The 17,094-nt window shown below is 41.9% G+C and overlaps 1 protein-coding gene across 2 annotated transcripts in view; it reads left to right on the top strand.

The window, feature by feature from the left end:
- The window catches only part of TMEM123 (transmembrane protein 123), a 62,877-nt gene extending 51,500 nt beyond the window's left edge, over positions 1–11,377 (top strand). For both annotated transcript variants that reach the window (XM_050758279.1, XM_050758281.1), the window contains exons 3-5: positions 5,315–5,602; positions 5,831–5,984; positions 8,793–11,377. In XM_050758279.1, coding sequence (XP_050614236.1) covers positions 5,315–5,602; positions 5,831–5,984; positions 8,793–8,817 — 467 coding nt within the window. In that variant the 3' untranslated portion in view covers positions 8,818–11,377. The remainder of the gene's footprint in view (positions 1–5,314; positions 5,603–5,830; positions 5,985–8,792) is intronic.
- Positions 11,378–17,094: the final 5,717 nt, after the last annotated feature.

Below are 17,094 nucleotides of genomic sequence, written 5' to 3'. Positions count from 1 at the left end.
GGTAGTTATGGTAACCATGGGAGCTCGGAGATCTCACAGTGCCTATTCCTCAGCCTCCCATCGGGAATTGTACAGTGCAGCTCTGTAGGGGAGTTACATTTAATGAAACTAATGGTTAAAAAGAATTAGTTGAGCACTTCTCAGGCACTGTGCGAAGTGCTCAACACAGATTATATCAGTGAATTCTCCCAAACTCTTGTGATAGCCCTGATTTATAGACAAGAAAGGATAGTGAATCTAAGGTACCCAAGCAAGTAAATCGCTGAGCTCATCCAGAGCTTGAGCTTGTACTCACCATGCCTAGGTAACATTACCAGGCTTGGTGAAAAGAAGAGCTCAGCAAATGGAAGCTCTAATTCTAATCACAGAAAAATTAGGAGTAATAGTTTTACCACCAAACAGGAATGGAGAACTGATTGGGCTGTTGGAATATATTTTTTTACAGCAGTGCCAGACGTCGCTCATAGCCATGTGTGCATTCTTTGTCGTCTTTCACTGTGGGCTGAACACTGCAGCTGCTGGGAAGGAAGGTGCATGGATGCTGTTATTACAGTCTTCACTTCATTTTTCCTGTAATTATGTTAGTTGAAACCAGGAGTTAAAGAGAGAAATTCTTATATCTCTGATTGACATCTATACATGATCTCAGCTTTCATTAAAACAAGTTTTGTGAGTGGTTTGACGAGTATTTACAGACTGACTTTATATCATGGTGACTAGTTTCAAAGATCTGCAAAAGGAATCGGCTCAATACAATCACTAGTGCCAGTTGTACCATTGCATGGAGACATATTTTTTATAAATGAAAAAAAGTTTGAAGCTGAGTGTATTAATTTGCATGGGCTGCAGAAACAAAGGACCGGAAACTGGGTGGCTTAAACAACAGAAATGGATTGTCTCACAGTTCGGGAGGCTGGAGTCGGAGGTGAAGGTGTTTGCAGAGTTGCTTCCTTCTGGGGGCTTTGAGAGAATCTGTTCCATGCCTCTCCTCTGGCTTCTGGCGGTTTGTGGCAATCCATGGCATTCCCTGGCTTATGGAAACATCACCATGATCTCTGTCTTCGTCTTCACAGGGTGTTCTTTCTGTGTGTTTGTGTGTCTGTCTCCAAATTTTCCCTTTTAATAAGGACACTAAGCATAATGGGTTAGTAAGCCTAACCTAACGACTTAATGACCTTTGTAAAGATTCTCTCTCCAAGTAAGGTCACATTCTGAAGTACTGGGGGTTAGGACTTCAACATATGAATTTGGGCAGGGTGGAGAGGGGAACAGTTCAACCCTTAACACTGGGCATGGACAACTGAATGTCACACACATCCTTTCCCTGGTGGCTCTCCCCTCCCAACTGCACTAGCTGAGGTGTTATAGATACAATGTCCAGTTCACTGAATAAGTTCTCTTTAGTAGGGTGCAGCTCCTGTCCAGAATAATGCCAAAATAATAAAACTCTACAGTGATTCAAAATTGAAACTTGTCCCTTCTGCCAGCCCAGGCCTGCTTCAGGCTTAGAAGCCTGCAGTGGGAAAGTTAATGTTGTTGGCTTCCTTCCTTGTTCCACCTCTTCTCCTCAATTCTGCTGTTTGCCACCCTTATGGAATCAGGCCTAGAGAGGCTTAAGGGACAAAAGCTGTTTGGTTGATGGCTGGGCTGTTTTCATTTGGCACAGGTGCCCTCTGGATGGCAGATGTGTGGTTCTCATTGGTAGGTTCCTGGGAGATCCTCCTGCTAAGCCTCCCCCTTCAGCTCTCTTGATGCAGTGGGCCTCTCCTTCAGCTGGCCCATGCTTTTGGTGCTCCACCCCCGCCCCCCCCTCTGTGACCTCCCCCTCTCTAGGCTGTACTCTCTTGGGAAGCTATCTTTTTTTTTTTTTTGAGACGGAGTCTCATTCTGTGGCCCAGGCTGGAATGCAGTGGCACGTTCTCAGCTCACTGCAAGCTCTGCCTCCCAGGTTCACGCCATTCTCCTGCCTCAGCCTCCCAAGTAGCTGGGACTACAGGTGCCCGCCACCACGTCTGGCTAATTTTTTGTATTTTTAGTAGAGATGGGGTTTCACCGTGTTAGCCAGGATGGTCTCGATCTCCTGACCTTGTGATCCACCTGCCTCGGCCTCCCAAAGTGCTGGGATTACAGGCGTGAGCCACCGTGCTCAGCCCCAGGAAGCTGTCTTTTTTAAGGCAATCCATGTCATTTATCTTCCATGAAGTTTGATTTGGTTCATGGGAAACAAGAACCTTTGCTGTTAGTGGAGGTGTGGTCTACTCCTAGTGCAGCCTTTTAAACTTAGCTGATGGGTAGATGGAGCTCAGTCATAGTGTCTTACCTTTGTTCAGGCTTGAATCAAATCGTACTATCTGTGTCCATGTAAGTCTAGTAGATGCTTGTCCAGCTCTTCAGGTAGTGCCCTGGAAGCCTTCCCAGGCTGGTGTGAGGTGAAGGATGGCATTCTCCTCTTTTCCCCCGCTATAGACAGAGGACGGAGTGGACACCCTGCACACCGACACCCTCCAGCAACATATGCGCCTCAGATTCTTCAACCTTAGCTTATCGGAGGCTGGAGGAGACTGAGTGGCCAAGATGGGCAGAGTTAGATAAAGCTTCACCCCTTGCAAGTCCCGCATGGATGGTCCGTTCTACATCTCTGTGCAGGTGTTAACTGTGCCACTCCTAGAGGTGCCAGTCAGCATTTCAACAGTTAAGGGAGAGGAAAGAAGACCGGAGTTGGGATGGTATCATTTGCAGAGGAAAACAAGTGACTGTTTACTTACTACACAAGACTGGGTCATCTGATGTGAATTCTGAGAGCATCCTTGCATTTCGTTTACACTTTTAAGCATCAGGAAACACAGTTTAATGCAAAATTTCCTTTGCCTGTTTTGTCAGTTCATAGAAATTGACAAAATTTTTTGTGTCTTTAGCACATTTGGATTGACTTAGCGGAGAACTAACCTATTATAGCTTCCCGTTTTTGCCCACGTAACTTTGTGCAGTATTTCTGAAGAATGTTTTATTATACCAGAGCCCAGGGGGAAGGGAGTGTGTATGTGTTGAATCCAAAAGCAGTATCATGCTCATTGTTTTATTCCGCAGGATCATTCTGTTCTAAAGATATGATATAAACGTTGGTTCTTTGCTGTATTTAATTTCATTGCAATAGAATCCATTCAGCATTTTAAAATAAAAGGTGATTATTTTAATGTTAAATTCTATTACTTATATCTTTATAGAACATTCAGACTTGAAAAGAAAAGATTAGTTCAAGGTCATTTGAACTTAGTGCATTTGTATTACCTACTTAGATAATTTTTATTTATTCGCCTATGTAGTATAAAAAGCATTAATTCCTTTGGCCTTATTAAGAAAATAGATCATACTCAGTAGAAGAGATCACAGAGACCCAAAGTTGAAGAAAGTAGTAGAAATGTCAGTAGTAAAACCTGATATGCAGGTAAGCGGCACTATTAAAACCAACTTGTTTTGACAGTTAAGTCAAAAATAAGTAATAGTGGGGGCCGGGCATGGTGGCTCAAACTGTAATCCCAGCACTTTGGGAGGCCAAGGCAGGCAGATCACCTGAGGTCAGAAGTTCAAGACCAGCCTGGCCAACGTGGCAAAACCCCGTCTCTACTAAAAATTAGCTGGGCGTGGTGGTGCATGTCTGTGACCCCAGCTACTAGGGAGGCTGAGGCAGGAGAATTGCTTGAACCTGGGAGGCAGAGGTTACAGTGAGCAGAGATCGCAGGCACCACACTCCAGCCTGGGCGACAGAGCAAGACTCTGTCTCAAAAATAGTAATAATAATAATAAATACATATGGGGCCAGGTGCAGTGGCTCACGCCTGCAGTACCAGCACTTTGAGAGGCTCAGGTGGGCGGATCACCTGACTTCAGGAGTTTGAAACCATCCTGGCCAACATGGTGAAGCCCTCTACTAAAAATACAAAAATTAGCCAGGCATGGTGGCACGTGCCTGTAATCCCAGCTACTCGGTAGGCTGAGGCACGAGAATCGCTTGAACCCAGGAGGCGGAGATTGCAGTGAGCTGAGCTCGTGCCACTGCACCCCAGCCTGGGTGACACAGTGACACTTCGTCTCTAAGTAAATAAATAAATACCAATCTATGTATCTTTCAAGAATAAGGCCAAAATAGTTGTGGCAGATAGGATAATATATGAAGTACCACTTTTGGTACTTGGCAGCAGTGGTGGGGCAAGGAACCCTAAGGCATTGGTACTGCTCTCACTGGGGGAAAGGAGAAGGCAGTGATCCCAGCACTTGGGGAAGCCGAGGCGGGCAGATCACTTGAGGTCAGGCATTCAGGACCAGCCTGGCCAACATGGCGAAACCTCATCTCTACTAAAAATACAAAAATTAGCCGGCATGGTGGCAGACGCCCATAATCCCAGGAGGCCAAGGCAGGAGAATCACTTGGACCCGGGAAGTGGAGGTTGCAGTGAGCCGAGATCTTGCCACTGCACTTCAGCCTGGGTGACAGTGAAACTCTATCTCAAAAAAAAAAAAAAAAAAGGAGCATTAACAACATCAGTACCTATTTGTTTTTGTTTACATCATACCCCACAAAAAACAAAAACTCAGTTTCAGGTATGAGCGAAGGTATTGTTTGAGTTGTGTATTTTAAATCACTAATTTTTCTTTTCATATCAAATTGACTTTTGGATTTTTAAAACTTTCACAGATAGTTTTAGAACTGTCCTTCCAGCTATGGGAAATCATTACTACCAGTATGACAGCTAGCCACATTCTGTGATGGTATTTCACTTCCTAATGCATAGGGGGAAGTTGGCTTTACTCTTACAAAGAATAATTCACTTGCACTTCTCATTCTACCAGCAGGGTTAGAAACATGCAGCTACTGAATTTATTGTCCTCAAAGCCCCTTAGAAGGTATAGCAGAGAACTGGAAATTTAAAAACCATTTTTATATTCATTATCCATCCATTCAATAGGTATTTGTTGAAAGCCTACTATGTGATATGAAGTATGTTGAGATGTTCACAGAGATGATTAAGACATGTCCCTGCACTGAGGGAACTCAGTCTTCTGGGGTTTTTGTTCTTCATATTTTCCCCAAAATTTCTAACTTCATATAAATTTAGACTTGGTTTCTGTTGAGTCTTTAACTAGTTTGAGACATTTTATTGCAGTATAGTGCAAAGTATTAATGGGCTAAGTATGTTAAATGCTGCTGTATTTGTAAGATCTCTTGCTTTGTCTGTGACCGTGAAAGTCTCAGTGAAATGGGATCTTATTCCCTAAATCATAGCTCTGGTTTTAATGTTTCTTGATATTATTGCAGAGACTCAACATGTGCCTTCCAACCATACAAATGAAACTTCCAACAGTACTGCGAAACCACCAACTTCAGTTACCTCAGTCTCCAGCAGTATGACAGTCACCACCATGAAACCCACATCAGCATCTAATACAACAATACCAGCGATGGTCTCAACAAATATGACTTCTACCACCTTAAAGTCTACACCCAAAACAACAAGTGCTTCACAGAACACATCTCAGATATCAACATCCACAATGACCGTAACCCACAATAGTTCAGTGACATCTGCTGCTTCATCAGTAACAAGTATGTATTAAAGCTGACCTGTTTTTCCTATGCTGCAAGTAAATGCCACGTTTAAGTCATTATTCTGTCTTTCAAAAATAATATAGAAACTTTATATGCCTAGATTTTCCTTAATTCCTAATTAAATGTTCTTCACACAGAAAATCAGAGAGCTTTAATTACAATGTTAAAAAAAAAAAAAAGCACCTAAAGCCCTTTTTTGTTTTGTTTTGTTTTGTTTTTTTCTAGTCACAACAACTATGCATTCTGAAGCAAAGAAAGGATCAAAATTTGATACTGGGAGCTTTGTTGGTGGTATTGTATTAACGCTGGGAGTTTTATCTATTCTTTACATTGGATGCAAAATGTATTACTCAAGAAGAGGCATTCGGTATAGAACCATGTAAGTTTTGAATGGCCAGGACTTTTTAAAAAAATTGTTGTTGCACATCTTTAATTATGATAAAATATCAAGCCAGTGTTCATCTCAGGGATGAATAATTGATGGATTTATGAGTTACATTCCCATTAACCCTCTTCGCCCAAAGTAAATTATATACAAGCTTGTGATTATAATTATTTGCAAATGAAAATGGATGTATGTACTTACAAAAATGTATTTTACTAGTGTCAAACATACTTTACCAAGAGACCAGAGTTAACCCACCCTGAAATTTTCACTTACTCATACCACTAATCATAAGAAATACCAGTTCTCAGCAGGCGGTTGACTTAGTATGTCTGTGTCTGTTGTGGTACTAAATAGCATCCTTGGTAAAACCATGGCTTTTGCTTTCCATGACAAAGACAAACAAAAGAAATTCCTCTGACACCCTCATTATCCCTGATAATTTAAATGAGTAGTTAGTATAAATAATATATCATTTTATCTATAGCAAAACTCTCTTTATAAATGTGCATTATCAACAAGACCCAATCAACAAACCATGTTTACCCTACATGAAGCTCTATAGGTCTTATGGTTTGAGGACATATCCAAAATTTTGTTGCTCCAATAGTCCTTTTTGTTTATGTTTTTTGAATCTTACATGTTGTCTTAGTTCACGCTGATACAACAAAGTATCATACAGCTGGGTGCCTTAAACAACAGACGTTTATATCTCACACTTCTGGATGCTTGGAAGTCCAAGATTAGGGTACCACCATGGTTGAGTTCTAGTAAAGGCCTTCTTCACATGGCAGAAAGAAGGCTAGCTAGTTCTCTGACCTCTAATTGTAAGGGTATTAATTCTGTTCATGAGGGCTCCACCCTCATGACCTAACTACCTCCCCAAGGCCCCACTTCAGAATATCATCACACTGGGATTAGGGTTTCAACATATTCATACTGGGTGACACAAACATTCATTCCATTGCATATATGCAAGAGCTAATTCACTTTTTTGATTGATAATGTATATAAATACCGTAGAACAGATGACTGTTTTCCAAAATTTGCCTTGTGGGTTAACATTTGACATACATGTGTCCCACACACAGAGTTCCTATATCAAAAAGTTTGGGAAATGTTCAGTTGACTCAAGTAAACTAAAACAGTTTACTATAAGACTTCTCTAAGCCTTTAAAATGTTGATATACATTATGATTTTCCAGGATGGAATACAGTATGAACTGTTTCCCAAGTTTTTAACCAAAATACTTGTTAAATGATTAAATCCCTCCCCCTGCCCCTTTTCAAGGGGAGCTAATACTGTCTATCTCTTGGAACTAGTATTGTGTGGAATACATTTTGGGAAATGTTGGACTAGGCCATTGGAGGGAATCTTCCAGTTTTGACACTACATATGATTCAGTACACATAAAAGCAAATCAAACTTCTTGATATATTTGTAAGAAGTACTAAATAACATGGAAGTTTCCCAAATTTTCAGTTTATTGATATAAGCTCTTAAACATCTCATCATAAATAAAAATTGGATCTAACAGTTACATTACTAATACTTAAACAAAAATGATAATTTAAGAACAGATTTTTTTTTTTTTTTTTTTGAGATGGAGTTTCCCTCTTGTCACCCAGGCTGTGGAGTGCAATGGCACGATCTCATCTCACTGCAGCCTCCACCTCCTGGGTTCAAGCTATTCTCCTGCCTCAGCCTCCCCAGTAGCTGGGATTATAGGTGCCTGCCACCATGCCCAGCTAATTTTTGTGTTTTTTGTAGAGACGGGGTTTCACCATGTTGGCCAGGCTGGTCTCGAACCCCTGACCTTAGGTGATCCTCCCACCTTGGTCTCCTAAAGTGCTGGGATTACAGGCGTGAGCCACCATGCCTGGCCTTAAGAACATATTTTTAAAAGTTATATTTAAATGAAGTTGCATTGCATGTATTTATCCCATCAAACTCACTTTAGCTTCCAGGATCAAATGAGATCAGACACATTCACAATGGTGTGGCTGTAGGCTCAAACTCATTTTAAAAGAATATCAAGGTGATATTTTGTCAGATTAAAGGCATATTCAGAAACGTTCTTTTTTAAGGTCAATACATGAAAGAATACATAAAGGAAACTATGACTAAACAGAGTGCTTTGCAGTGGGCAGGTTTGGGCAAACCTACCCTTAAAAGTCTGAGGAAGCTAAGAGGCCAAAGGAAAAGAGGCTGACATACCCAGTTTCTCAGAAACTTTTTTTGGGGGAAGGGGACATGGTCTGGCTCTTTCAACCAGGCTGGAGTGCAGTGGTACGATCACGGGTCACTGCAACCTCAGCCTCCTGGGCTTAAGGTGATCCTCTTGTGTCAGCCTGCTGAGTAGCTGGGGCTACAGGCATGCAGTACCACACCGGGCTAATTTTTAAATTTTTTGTAGAGATGGTGGTCTCACTGTTTTGCCCAGGCTGGTCTCAAACTCCTGGGCTCAAGTGATCCTCTGTTCTGACCTCCTAGAGTGCTGGGATTATAAACATGAGCCACTGTGCCCAGGTAGAAAGAAATATTTAATAGGGACTTACAAACAGAAGCTATGTCTGTGTCTGTGATCGCAGCAAGACAAGATGGGTGGATCCCCATGCCATAACCCCCATATCTTTAACCACTACGGTATACTGGATACTTAAGGAACTTTACACAGAACAATGACAATTTTGATTGTGCAGCTTGAAATTGTTCTAATGTTACTTAACTAACAAATAGGAACGTAACTAGTCTTGACAGAAATACAAAACAAAGTAATTGTAACTTTTAATATATTACAGAGATGAACATGATGCCATCATTTAAGGAAATCCATGGACCAAGGAAGGAAGACAGATTGATGCCGCCCTATCAATTAATTTTGGTTTATTAATAGTTTAAAACAATATTCTTTTTTTGAAAATAGTATAAACAGGCCATGCATTTAATGTACAGTGTATTACGTAAATATGTAAAGATTCCTCAAGGTAACGGGTTTGGGTTTTGTAATAAACATCTGGAGCTTACAGACAGTGAATATAATGGTTTATATTCACTTTTAGCAAGCTCATAGTAAGACAAACAAGTCCTATCTCTTTTTTTTTTTTTTTTTTAATGGCCGGGGGTTGGGGGGCATTGGTCACATATAACCAGTAATTGAAAGGTGTCATCACTGAAAGTGCCATCTGGGCATACAAATAAGGAGTTTGTCACAGCACTCAGGATTTTGGGTATCTTTTGGAGCTCACAAAAAGAACTTCAGTGCTTTTCAGAGCTGGATGTATCCTGATTACTGATGCCACACAGAAATTATACAATCAAGTAAACCAGATCTGAAGCGTAGTTTAAGAAAAACATCAACCTTTTTTGTGCTTTAAACTGTAGTAGTTGGTCTAGAAACAAAATACTCTGAGAAAAAGAAAATTTTCAAATAAAACCCAAAATAATATCTGTGCTTAACCCTGTTAGGGATCCATTGGAGCATTAAAGAGCGTATATTTTTATTAACTTCTTTTGAGCTTTCAATGTTGATGTAATTTTTGTTCTCTGTGTAATTTAGGTAAACTGCAGTGTTTAACATAATAATGTTTTAAAGACTTAGCTGTCAGTATTAAATAATCCTGGCAATATAGGGAAAAAAACACCTAGAAGTTAGATTATTTGCTACTGTGAGAATATTGTCACCACTGGAAGTTACTTTAGTTCATTTAATTTTAATCTTATATTTCATGAATATTTTAAGAACTGTAGAGCTGCTTTCAATATCTAGAAATTTTTAATTGAGTGTAAACACACCTAACTTTAAGAAAAAGAACCCCTTGTGTGATTTTCGAAGGAACATTTAGAATTCTATAGAGTCAAAACTGTAGCCTAATGCTGTGTTTATTAACCCAGGGATTGTGGGACTTCCCCCAGGCTACTAAACCTGCAGGATGAAAATGCTGTATTTTCTTTCATGCACTGTTGGTATTACTCAGAGATTTGGGGAAATGACATTTTTTATACTAAAACACCAACATATTTTAGAATAAATTCTTAGAAAGTTTTGAGAGGAATTTTTAGCAGGACATTTCCTCCTTCCTGATTTGGATATTCCCTCAGATCCCTCTTACTCCATGCTGAAGGAGAAGTACTTTCAGATGCATTATGTTAATGGACAGAAAAAGCACAGTATTTGTAGACACCCCGGTATTAGCCACAATGTATTTTGGAGTGTTTTCCGTTTCACAGTTTATATTCCAGCACTCAAAACTCAGGGTCAGGCTTTAACAAAAGAGGTATGTAGTCACAGTAAATACTAAGATCGCATTTCTATCTCAGAGGGCCAAAGTAAATCACACCAGTTTCTGAAGGTCCTAAAAATAGCTCAGATGTCCTAATGAACATGCGCCTACATTTAACGGGAATACAATAAAACTACTGTGGTCAGCTTTTGTTTTGCAGAGAATGCTAGATATTAAGAATTTTGAAATGGATCATTTCTGCTTGCTGTGCATTATAACCAATAATCTGATGAACATAGAAAAAAATTATCCAAAATATGGATATGATTGGATGTATGTAACATATAGAGTATGGAGGAAATTTTCTGAAAAATACATTTAGATTAGTTGAAAGAGATGTGGGTTGATGGCTGAGTTGTATGTTACTAACTTGGCCCTGACTGGTTATGCAACCATTGCTTCATTTCTTTGCAAAATGTAGTTAAGATATACTTTATTCTAATGAAGGCCTTTTAAATTTGTCCACTGCATTCTTGGTATTTCACTACTTCAAGTCAGTCAGAACTTTGTGGACTGACCTGAAGTTTCTTTTTGAATACTTGTTTCTTTAGCCCTTTGAAGATAGAAAAACCACTTTTTAAGTACTAAGTCATTTGCCCTGAAAGTTTCCTCTGCATTGGATTTGAAGTAGTTTAGTTATGTCTTTTCTCTGTATATAAGTAGTATAATTTGTTACTTGCAAATACCAGTACTTTCAATGCAGGGTTTTTTTGTTGTTATCTATAAAAATTGAGGGAAATGGTTATGCAAAAAAAAATTTTGCTTTGGATCACATTTCCTAAGCATAAATTTACCTTCCTAATTATGTTTACTTAGGAAAATGCTCAATTTTGCTTGCATTCCTTGAGAATGTATTTATTTGAAGATCAAAACAATCCAAATGTATAAGTACTAGGCAGAAGCCAATTTTAAAATTTTCTTGAATAATCCATGAAAGGAGTAATTCAAATACAGATAAACAGAGTTGGCAGTATATTATAGTGATAATTTTGTATTTTCAGGAAAAAAAGTTAAACTCTTTTCTTTTTATTATAATGACCAGCTTTTGGTATTTCATTGTTACCAAGATCTATTTTTAGAATAAAATTGTTCTCCTTCTAAAATTTTAAGTGTGTGATTTTGCTTTATTTCATGTTTAATGAAATTTCATTTTCAAGATTAATAGAAAACGCTCAAAATAAAAGGGCAGATTGCAAGTGTGGTTGTCTGGGTAAGGAGCAGCAGCACTACCTGGGAACGTGTTAGAAAATGCAAATTCTTTGGCCCCAACCCAATTATGTTGAGTTGGAAATTCTGGGGTAGAGCTCAGCAATCTGACTGTTTTTTTTAGAGATAGGGTCTTGCTCTGTCACCCAGGCTGGAGTGCAGTGGCACAATCATAGCTCACTATAACTTTGAACCCCTCGACTCGGTTCAAGTGATCCTCCAGCCTCAGCCTCCTGAGTAGCTAGGACTGCAGGCATGCACCATCACACCCAGCTATTTTAAAAATATTTTTTGTAGAGACGGGGTCTCGCTGTGTTGCCCAGGCTAGTCTCAAACTTAGAGCATCAAGCGATCCTCATGCCATGGCCTCCCAGAGTGCTGGGATTACAGGACTGAGCCACTGCACCTGGCCAGCAGTCTATTTTAATGAGCCTACCATCTGATTCTGATGTACACCAAAATAATGAGAACCACTAAAAGGATTTTTATTTGCAGCTGCTGCAAATAAAACTCTGGACAGAGTTTTAAAAATTGGTATACTAATGGTAGAAAATTTATTCCCTAGATAAATCAGTTACAAATGCATTAGTGTATGGTATTTTCAACAGTCTTTTTCTTCTTTAAAAGTAGATATAATTTAGGCTGGATGCAGTGGCTCACACCTATAATCCCAGCAATTTGGGAGGACAAGGCGGGCGGATCACCTGAGGTCAGCAGTTCGAGACCAGCCTGGCCAACATGCGAAACCCCATCTCTACCAAAAACAGAAAAATTAGCCGCCCGTGGTGGTGTGTGCTTGTAATCCCAGCTACTGGGGAGGCTAAGGAAGAAGAATCGCTTGAACTCAGGAGGTGGAGGTTGTAGTGAGCCGAGATCACACCACTGCCCTCCAGCCTGGGTGACAGAGCAAGACTATACCTCAAGAAAGAAAAAACGAGATATAATTTGTATCTGAGAATGGATTTAAATATTATAGACAACCAAGGTAAAATGATGCTGTCTTAAGAAAAAAAAAATTTTGGGCCGGGCGCGGTGGCTCAAGCCTGTAATCCCAGCACTTTGGGAGGCCGAGACGGGCGGATCACGAGGTCAGGAGATCGAGACCATCCTGGCTGACATGGTGAAACCCCGTCTCTACTTTAAAAATACAAAAAACTAGCCGGGCGAGGTGGCAGGCGCCTATAGTCCCAGCTACTCGGGAGGCTGAGGCAGGAGAATGGCGTGAACCCGGGAGGCGGAGCTTGCAGTGAGCTGAGATCCGGCCACTGCACTCCAGCCTGGGCGGCAGAGCGAGACTCTGTCTCAACAAAAAAAAAAAAAAAAAAAAAGAAAAAAAAATTTTTTTGAGAATGAGTTTTGCTCTTGTCACCCAGGCTGGAGTGCAATGGCATGACCTTGGCTCACTGCAACCTCCACCTTCCAGGTTCAAGCGATTCTCCTGCTCCAGCCTCTCTAGTTAGGATTACAGGTGCCTGCCACTATGCCCAGCTAATTGTTGTACTTTTAGAAGAGATGAGGTTTCACCATGTTGGCCAAGCTGGTCTTGCACTCCTGACCTCAGGGGATCCACCCACCTCGGCCTCCCAAAGTGCTGAGATTACAGGTGTGAGCCACTGTGCCAGCCAAAAAAAATTTTAAGTATCCTCCTATAGTCAAGCTCTGATGTCAGATTGCTTGGGGTTAAGTGCTTCCTCTACTATATACTAGCTGTATGACCTTGGGTAAGTTACTCCTCTTACCCTCCATGTCATCTGTAAAATGGGGATGGTAACAGTACTTACTGCACAGGGTTATTGCATGAGGATTATATAGGATACTTCATATAAAGTATTTAGGATACTGTCTTGCACAAGTGCTAAAGTCTTACTAATCCCGACAAAGCCAATTTTCTGATACCCAAGGGAAAAAAAAGTACCCTCTCTTTTTTTTTTCCAAAAGATTAAAAGTACCCTCTTTCGATATTTGTTCACAGTTCTGCCTCCCTCCTCACCTTGCCATGGCTTCAAAATGGGCACAGTTTACTCCCCCAACAACTTTAGGTGTGGGTATGTGTCTTGCTTTTAGTCCATAGGTACGAGAGTGAATGTAATAAACATTATGTCTGTTCTGGGGGTAAAAAGACCCTCCTAACTTTCATCTAATCACTTTTTAAAAATTACATTCTACCTACCAAAAAATGCGCAAATCAGAAGTATATAGAAATTTTGGCAAGTGATGTCACCAAAATGGTGGAGTAGGAGATACCAGCCTTCATACCCTGTCAAAAGAAACAAATATACACTGCTATCCACAAACCAAAATAGCCCTGGAGGGCTCAAGGGCAATTGTCTTTTTATATATGTATGTATGTTAGTATGTTTGTATGAATTAATGCATGGCAGGATCTCCCACTCTGTCGCCCAGGCTGGAGTGCAGTGGTGTGATCATAGCACACTGTAGCCTCAAACTCCTGGGCTGAAGTGATCCTCCCACCTCAGACTCTCAAGTAGCTGGGACTCAGGTGCCACCATGCTTGACTAAGTTTTTGGTTGTTTTTGTTTCTCAGTAGAAACAGGGCCTCACTATGTTGCCCGGGCTGGTCTCAAACTCTTGAGCTCAAGCGATCCTCCTGCCTCAGCCTCCCAAACTGCTAGAATTACAGGCATGAGCTACTGCGTCCGGCCTCAAGGGCCCATTAAATAATGTGCAACAACCTAGTGGAGAATTAAAAAAAAAATGCACATAAAGAATTGCTTCTGAGATCAGAATTCCTGAGACACCAGAAGATGGCTAAGAAGAAAGGCAGGGGCTATCAGTATCAGTCATGTGGCCTCCTCTGCAGAGGATACCAGCTTCATTTGCCACAAAGGTAACCAACAGCCATGGCCATAGCAAGCTAGTTTGCACTCCAGAGCCAAGATCTCTCTGCATGTCCACACTCCGAACACCAACTCAGCTGCCATTGAAAGCCCACACTCCAGGCCCTGACTCCAAGGCTGGGCTGTGCACACCTATACTGCAAACAGTAAAGCCACTGCCATAGTAAGGGAGTTTGCACCCTGGGCCCCAGAGCCAAGGTTTCTCTATCTGTTTACACCCTGGCGACCAGCTCAGTCATCATAGAGGGCCAGGCCTTGCCCCAACCCTTAAGCTACTGTAGCTGTGTGCACACTTGTGCTCTTGTCCCTGCCTGTTTCACAAGCTCCCATACTTCACATACCATTATCAACCGTCAGCAGGGTGTCTGTGCCCTGGGCACCAGTGCCATTACCACCCCAGAGCTATAGTCCCTTTACACATGCTGCTCTCTGGGCATCACTCATCAGACACCAGTTTCTTTACCACCTCAAGTGGGCTTGCATGCCAGACCCAGTGTCAAGAAGGATCCCTTTAGCCACAACTTCCCTGGTCGGGGAAAGAGAGATCAAGAGGACCCTACAGTCATCATCACTGAGCACCCCAACAGCCCTTACTACTGCTGCAAACACAGTGTTGGTTGCTGAGGATCCCTGCAGTTTTCAACAGTGGTCTCAGCTGAAACAGCTACAAGGAGACCACACTGCTGCATCCTCACAGCTGCCAGAATCACTGCACCTCACCCAGCCAGTGCTCTCACATCCCCCGCACAGGGAAGTCTTTCCTTAACAAAACCAGCCTGAAAAGTCTGGAAGAGGTGACTGCTGCACCAAATGCACAAACATCAACATAAAGTAAAAAGAAACATGAAAAGCCAAGGAAACATCAATATCAAAAGAACACAATAATTTCCCAGTAGCTAATGCCAGAGAAATGGAGAGCAACAAACTACATAACAAAGAATTCAAAGTAATCATTTTAAGGAAGCTCAGCACACTAAGGAAATACAGAGGAACAAGTCAATGAAATCAGGAACACAAAATTAGAAATTTAATAGATCGAAATTAAAAAAAAGTTCCATAGCTGCAGAGTACAACAAATGAAAAATGCAATAAAGATACCAGGTTCAACATGGCTGACTAGAGTGCAGCTATGATATGCCTCTTCCACAAAGGGGAACCAAAATATTGAGTAAATCACATGAACAGATCTTTTAAGAGAGAACAGGTTGGGAGCGGTGGCTCATACCTGTAATCCCAACACTTTGGGAGGCTGAGGCAGGCAGATCACCTGAGGTCGGGAGTTCGAGACCAGCCTGACCAACATGGAGAAACCCTGTCTGTACTAAAAACACAAAAATTAGACAGGCATGGTGGCACATGCCTGTAATCCCAGCTACTTGGGAGGCTGAGGCAGGAGAATCATTTGAACCCGCAAGGCGGGCTCAAAAAAAAGAGAACACTGAAATTCAAGAGGAGATGGGAGACACTGGTGGAGGAAGGAAGAAATGGGACTGCATGCTTGATATCACCAAGTGCCAAGACTGGCCCCAGACCAGGAAAGGGTGAGTGAAGGAACCCTGGGCACCACATTCCTGCCATAGGCCTCTGAGATCTTAGCTAAAGAAGAGTTCCATGACCCCACAGACCTTCAGACTGGCAGAGGGAGCTAGGGAATTACCTGGTGACCACACACACAGAGGTCACTTGAACTCGCATAGAACCTCAAAGGCTTCCATGTACTGGACAATTTAAACAAAGCGTGACTCTGGGCACCAACCTCCAAGACTCTATGTCCTGTCGTAAGCTGTTGCAGCTGCTGCTGTCTGCCAGACCAGGGAATGAGCAGGGCCCAGGCACTCTCACTCTTATATGCCACAAAGACAGGCTACATCTGAGCATGCCCCATGCCTGCTCATCCCTCCCAAGACTGCCTGCCTTGCCATTCCCATGGCTTGTTGGGGAGGGACGGGACAGGGGGAACCTGACCCCATAGTGTAGCCACCATTGTCCCATCTGAGTGTTTTGTTGGCAGCCTGGGGACAATTTGCTCCTATCACAGCTGGTACTGGAGGCCAAGGGGTCAGTGGACAAGTCTGCTGACTTGGTACTGGTTCCCCAGGACTCAAGCACACCATCCAGGAGCATGGAGATTTATGATCTGATCTCAAGCAGGGTAGAAGCTCCCACTGTCAGAACCGCAGAGAAGAGCATGGTGTGGGTTCGTGCAGTGGCAGAGAAGCATGGTGGCCCTCCCTCCATAAGGCTAAACCAGAAAGGGTATGGCCTAATAACCATGGTTTCTGCCCCTAAGGAGTCACATGGCCTGTGGCTAGGCAATTTGAATGCAGTTGGCTTGGGACTAGCATAACCATTCTGTTCTGCTGCTGACAGCTGAAGGGGTGGCCTACTCCTCCACACCTGTGGGCGTTTCTCGTTAGGTGGAACTAGAGACTTGAGAAAAGAAATGAGACACAGAGACAAAGTACAGAGAAAGAAAAAGTGGGCCCAGGGGACCGGCGCTCAGCATACAGAGGACCCACGCCTGCACCCGGTCTCTGAGTTCCCTAGTATTTATTGATAATTATCTTTACCATCTTAAAGATAAGGGAGTGGCAGGATAATAGGATCATCGTAGGGAGAAAATCAGCAGTAAGACATATGAATAAAGATCTCTGTGACATGAATAAGTTTAAAGGAAAATGCTGTGCCTTGATATGCATATGCAAACATCTCCATAAACCTTTTAGCAGCATTGTGCCAGCAAGTCCCACCTTTGT

Source organism: Macaca thibetana, chromosome 14 (genome assembly GCF_024542745.1).
Source record: "Macaca thibetana thibetana isolate TM-01 chromosome 14, ASM2454274v1, whole genome shotgun sequence".
Lineage (NCBI taxonomy): Eukaryota > Metazoa > Chordata > Mammalia > Primates > Cercopithecidae > Macaca > Macaca thibetana.
This window is presented reverse-complemented; position numbering and strand designations above follow the sequence as displayed.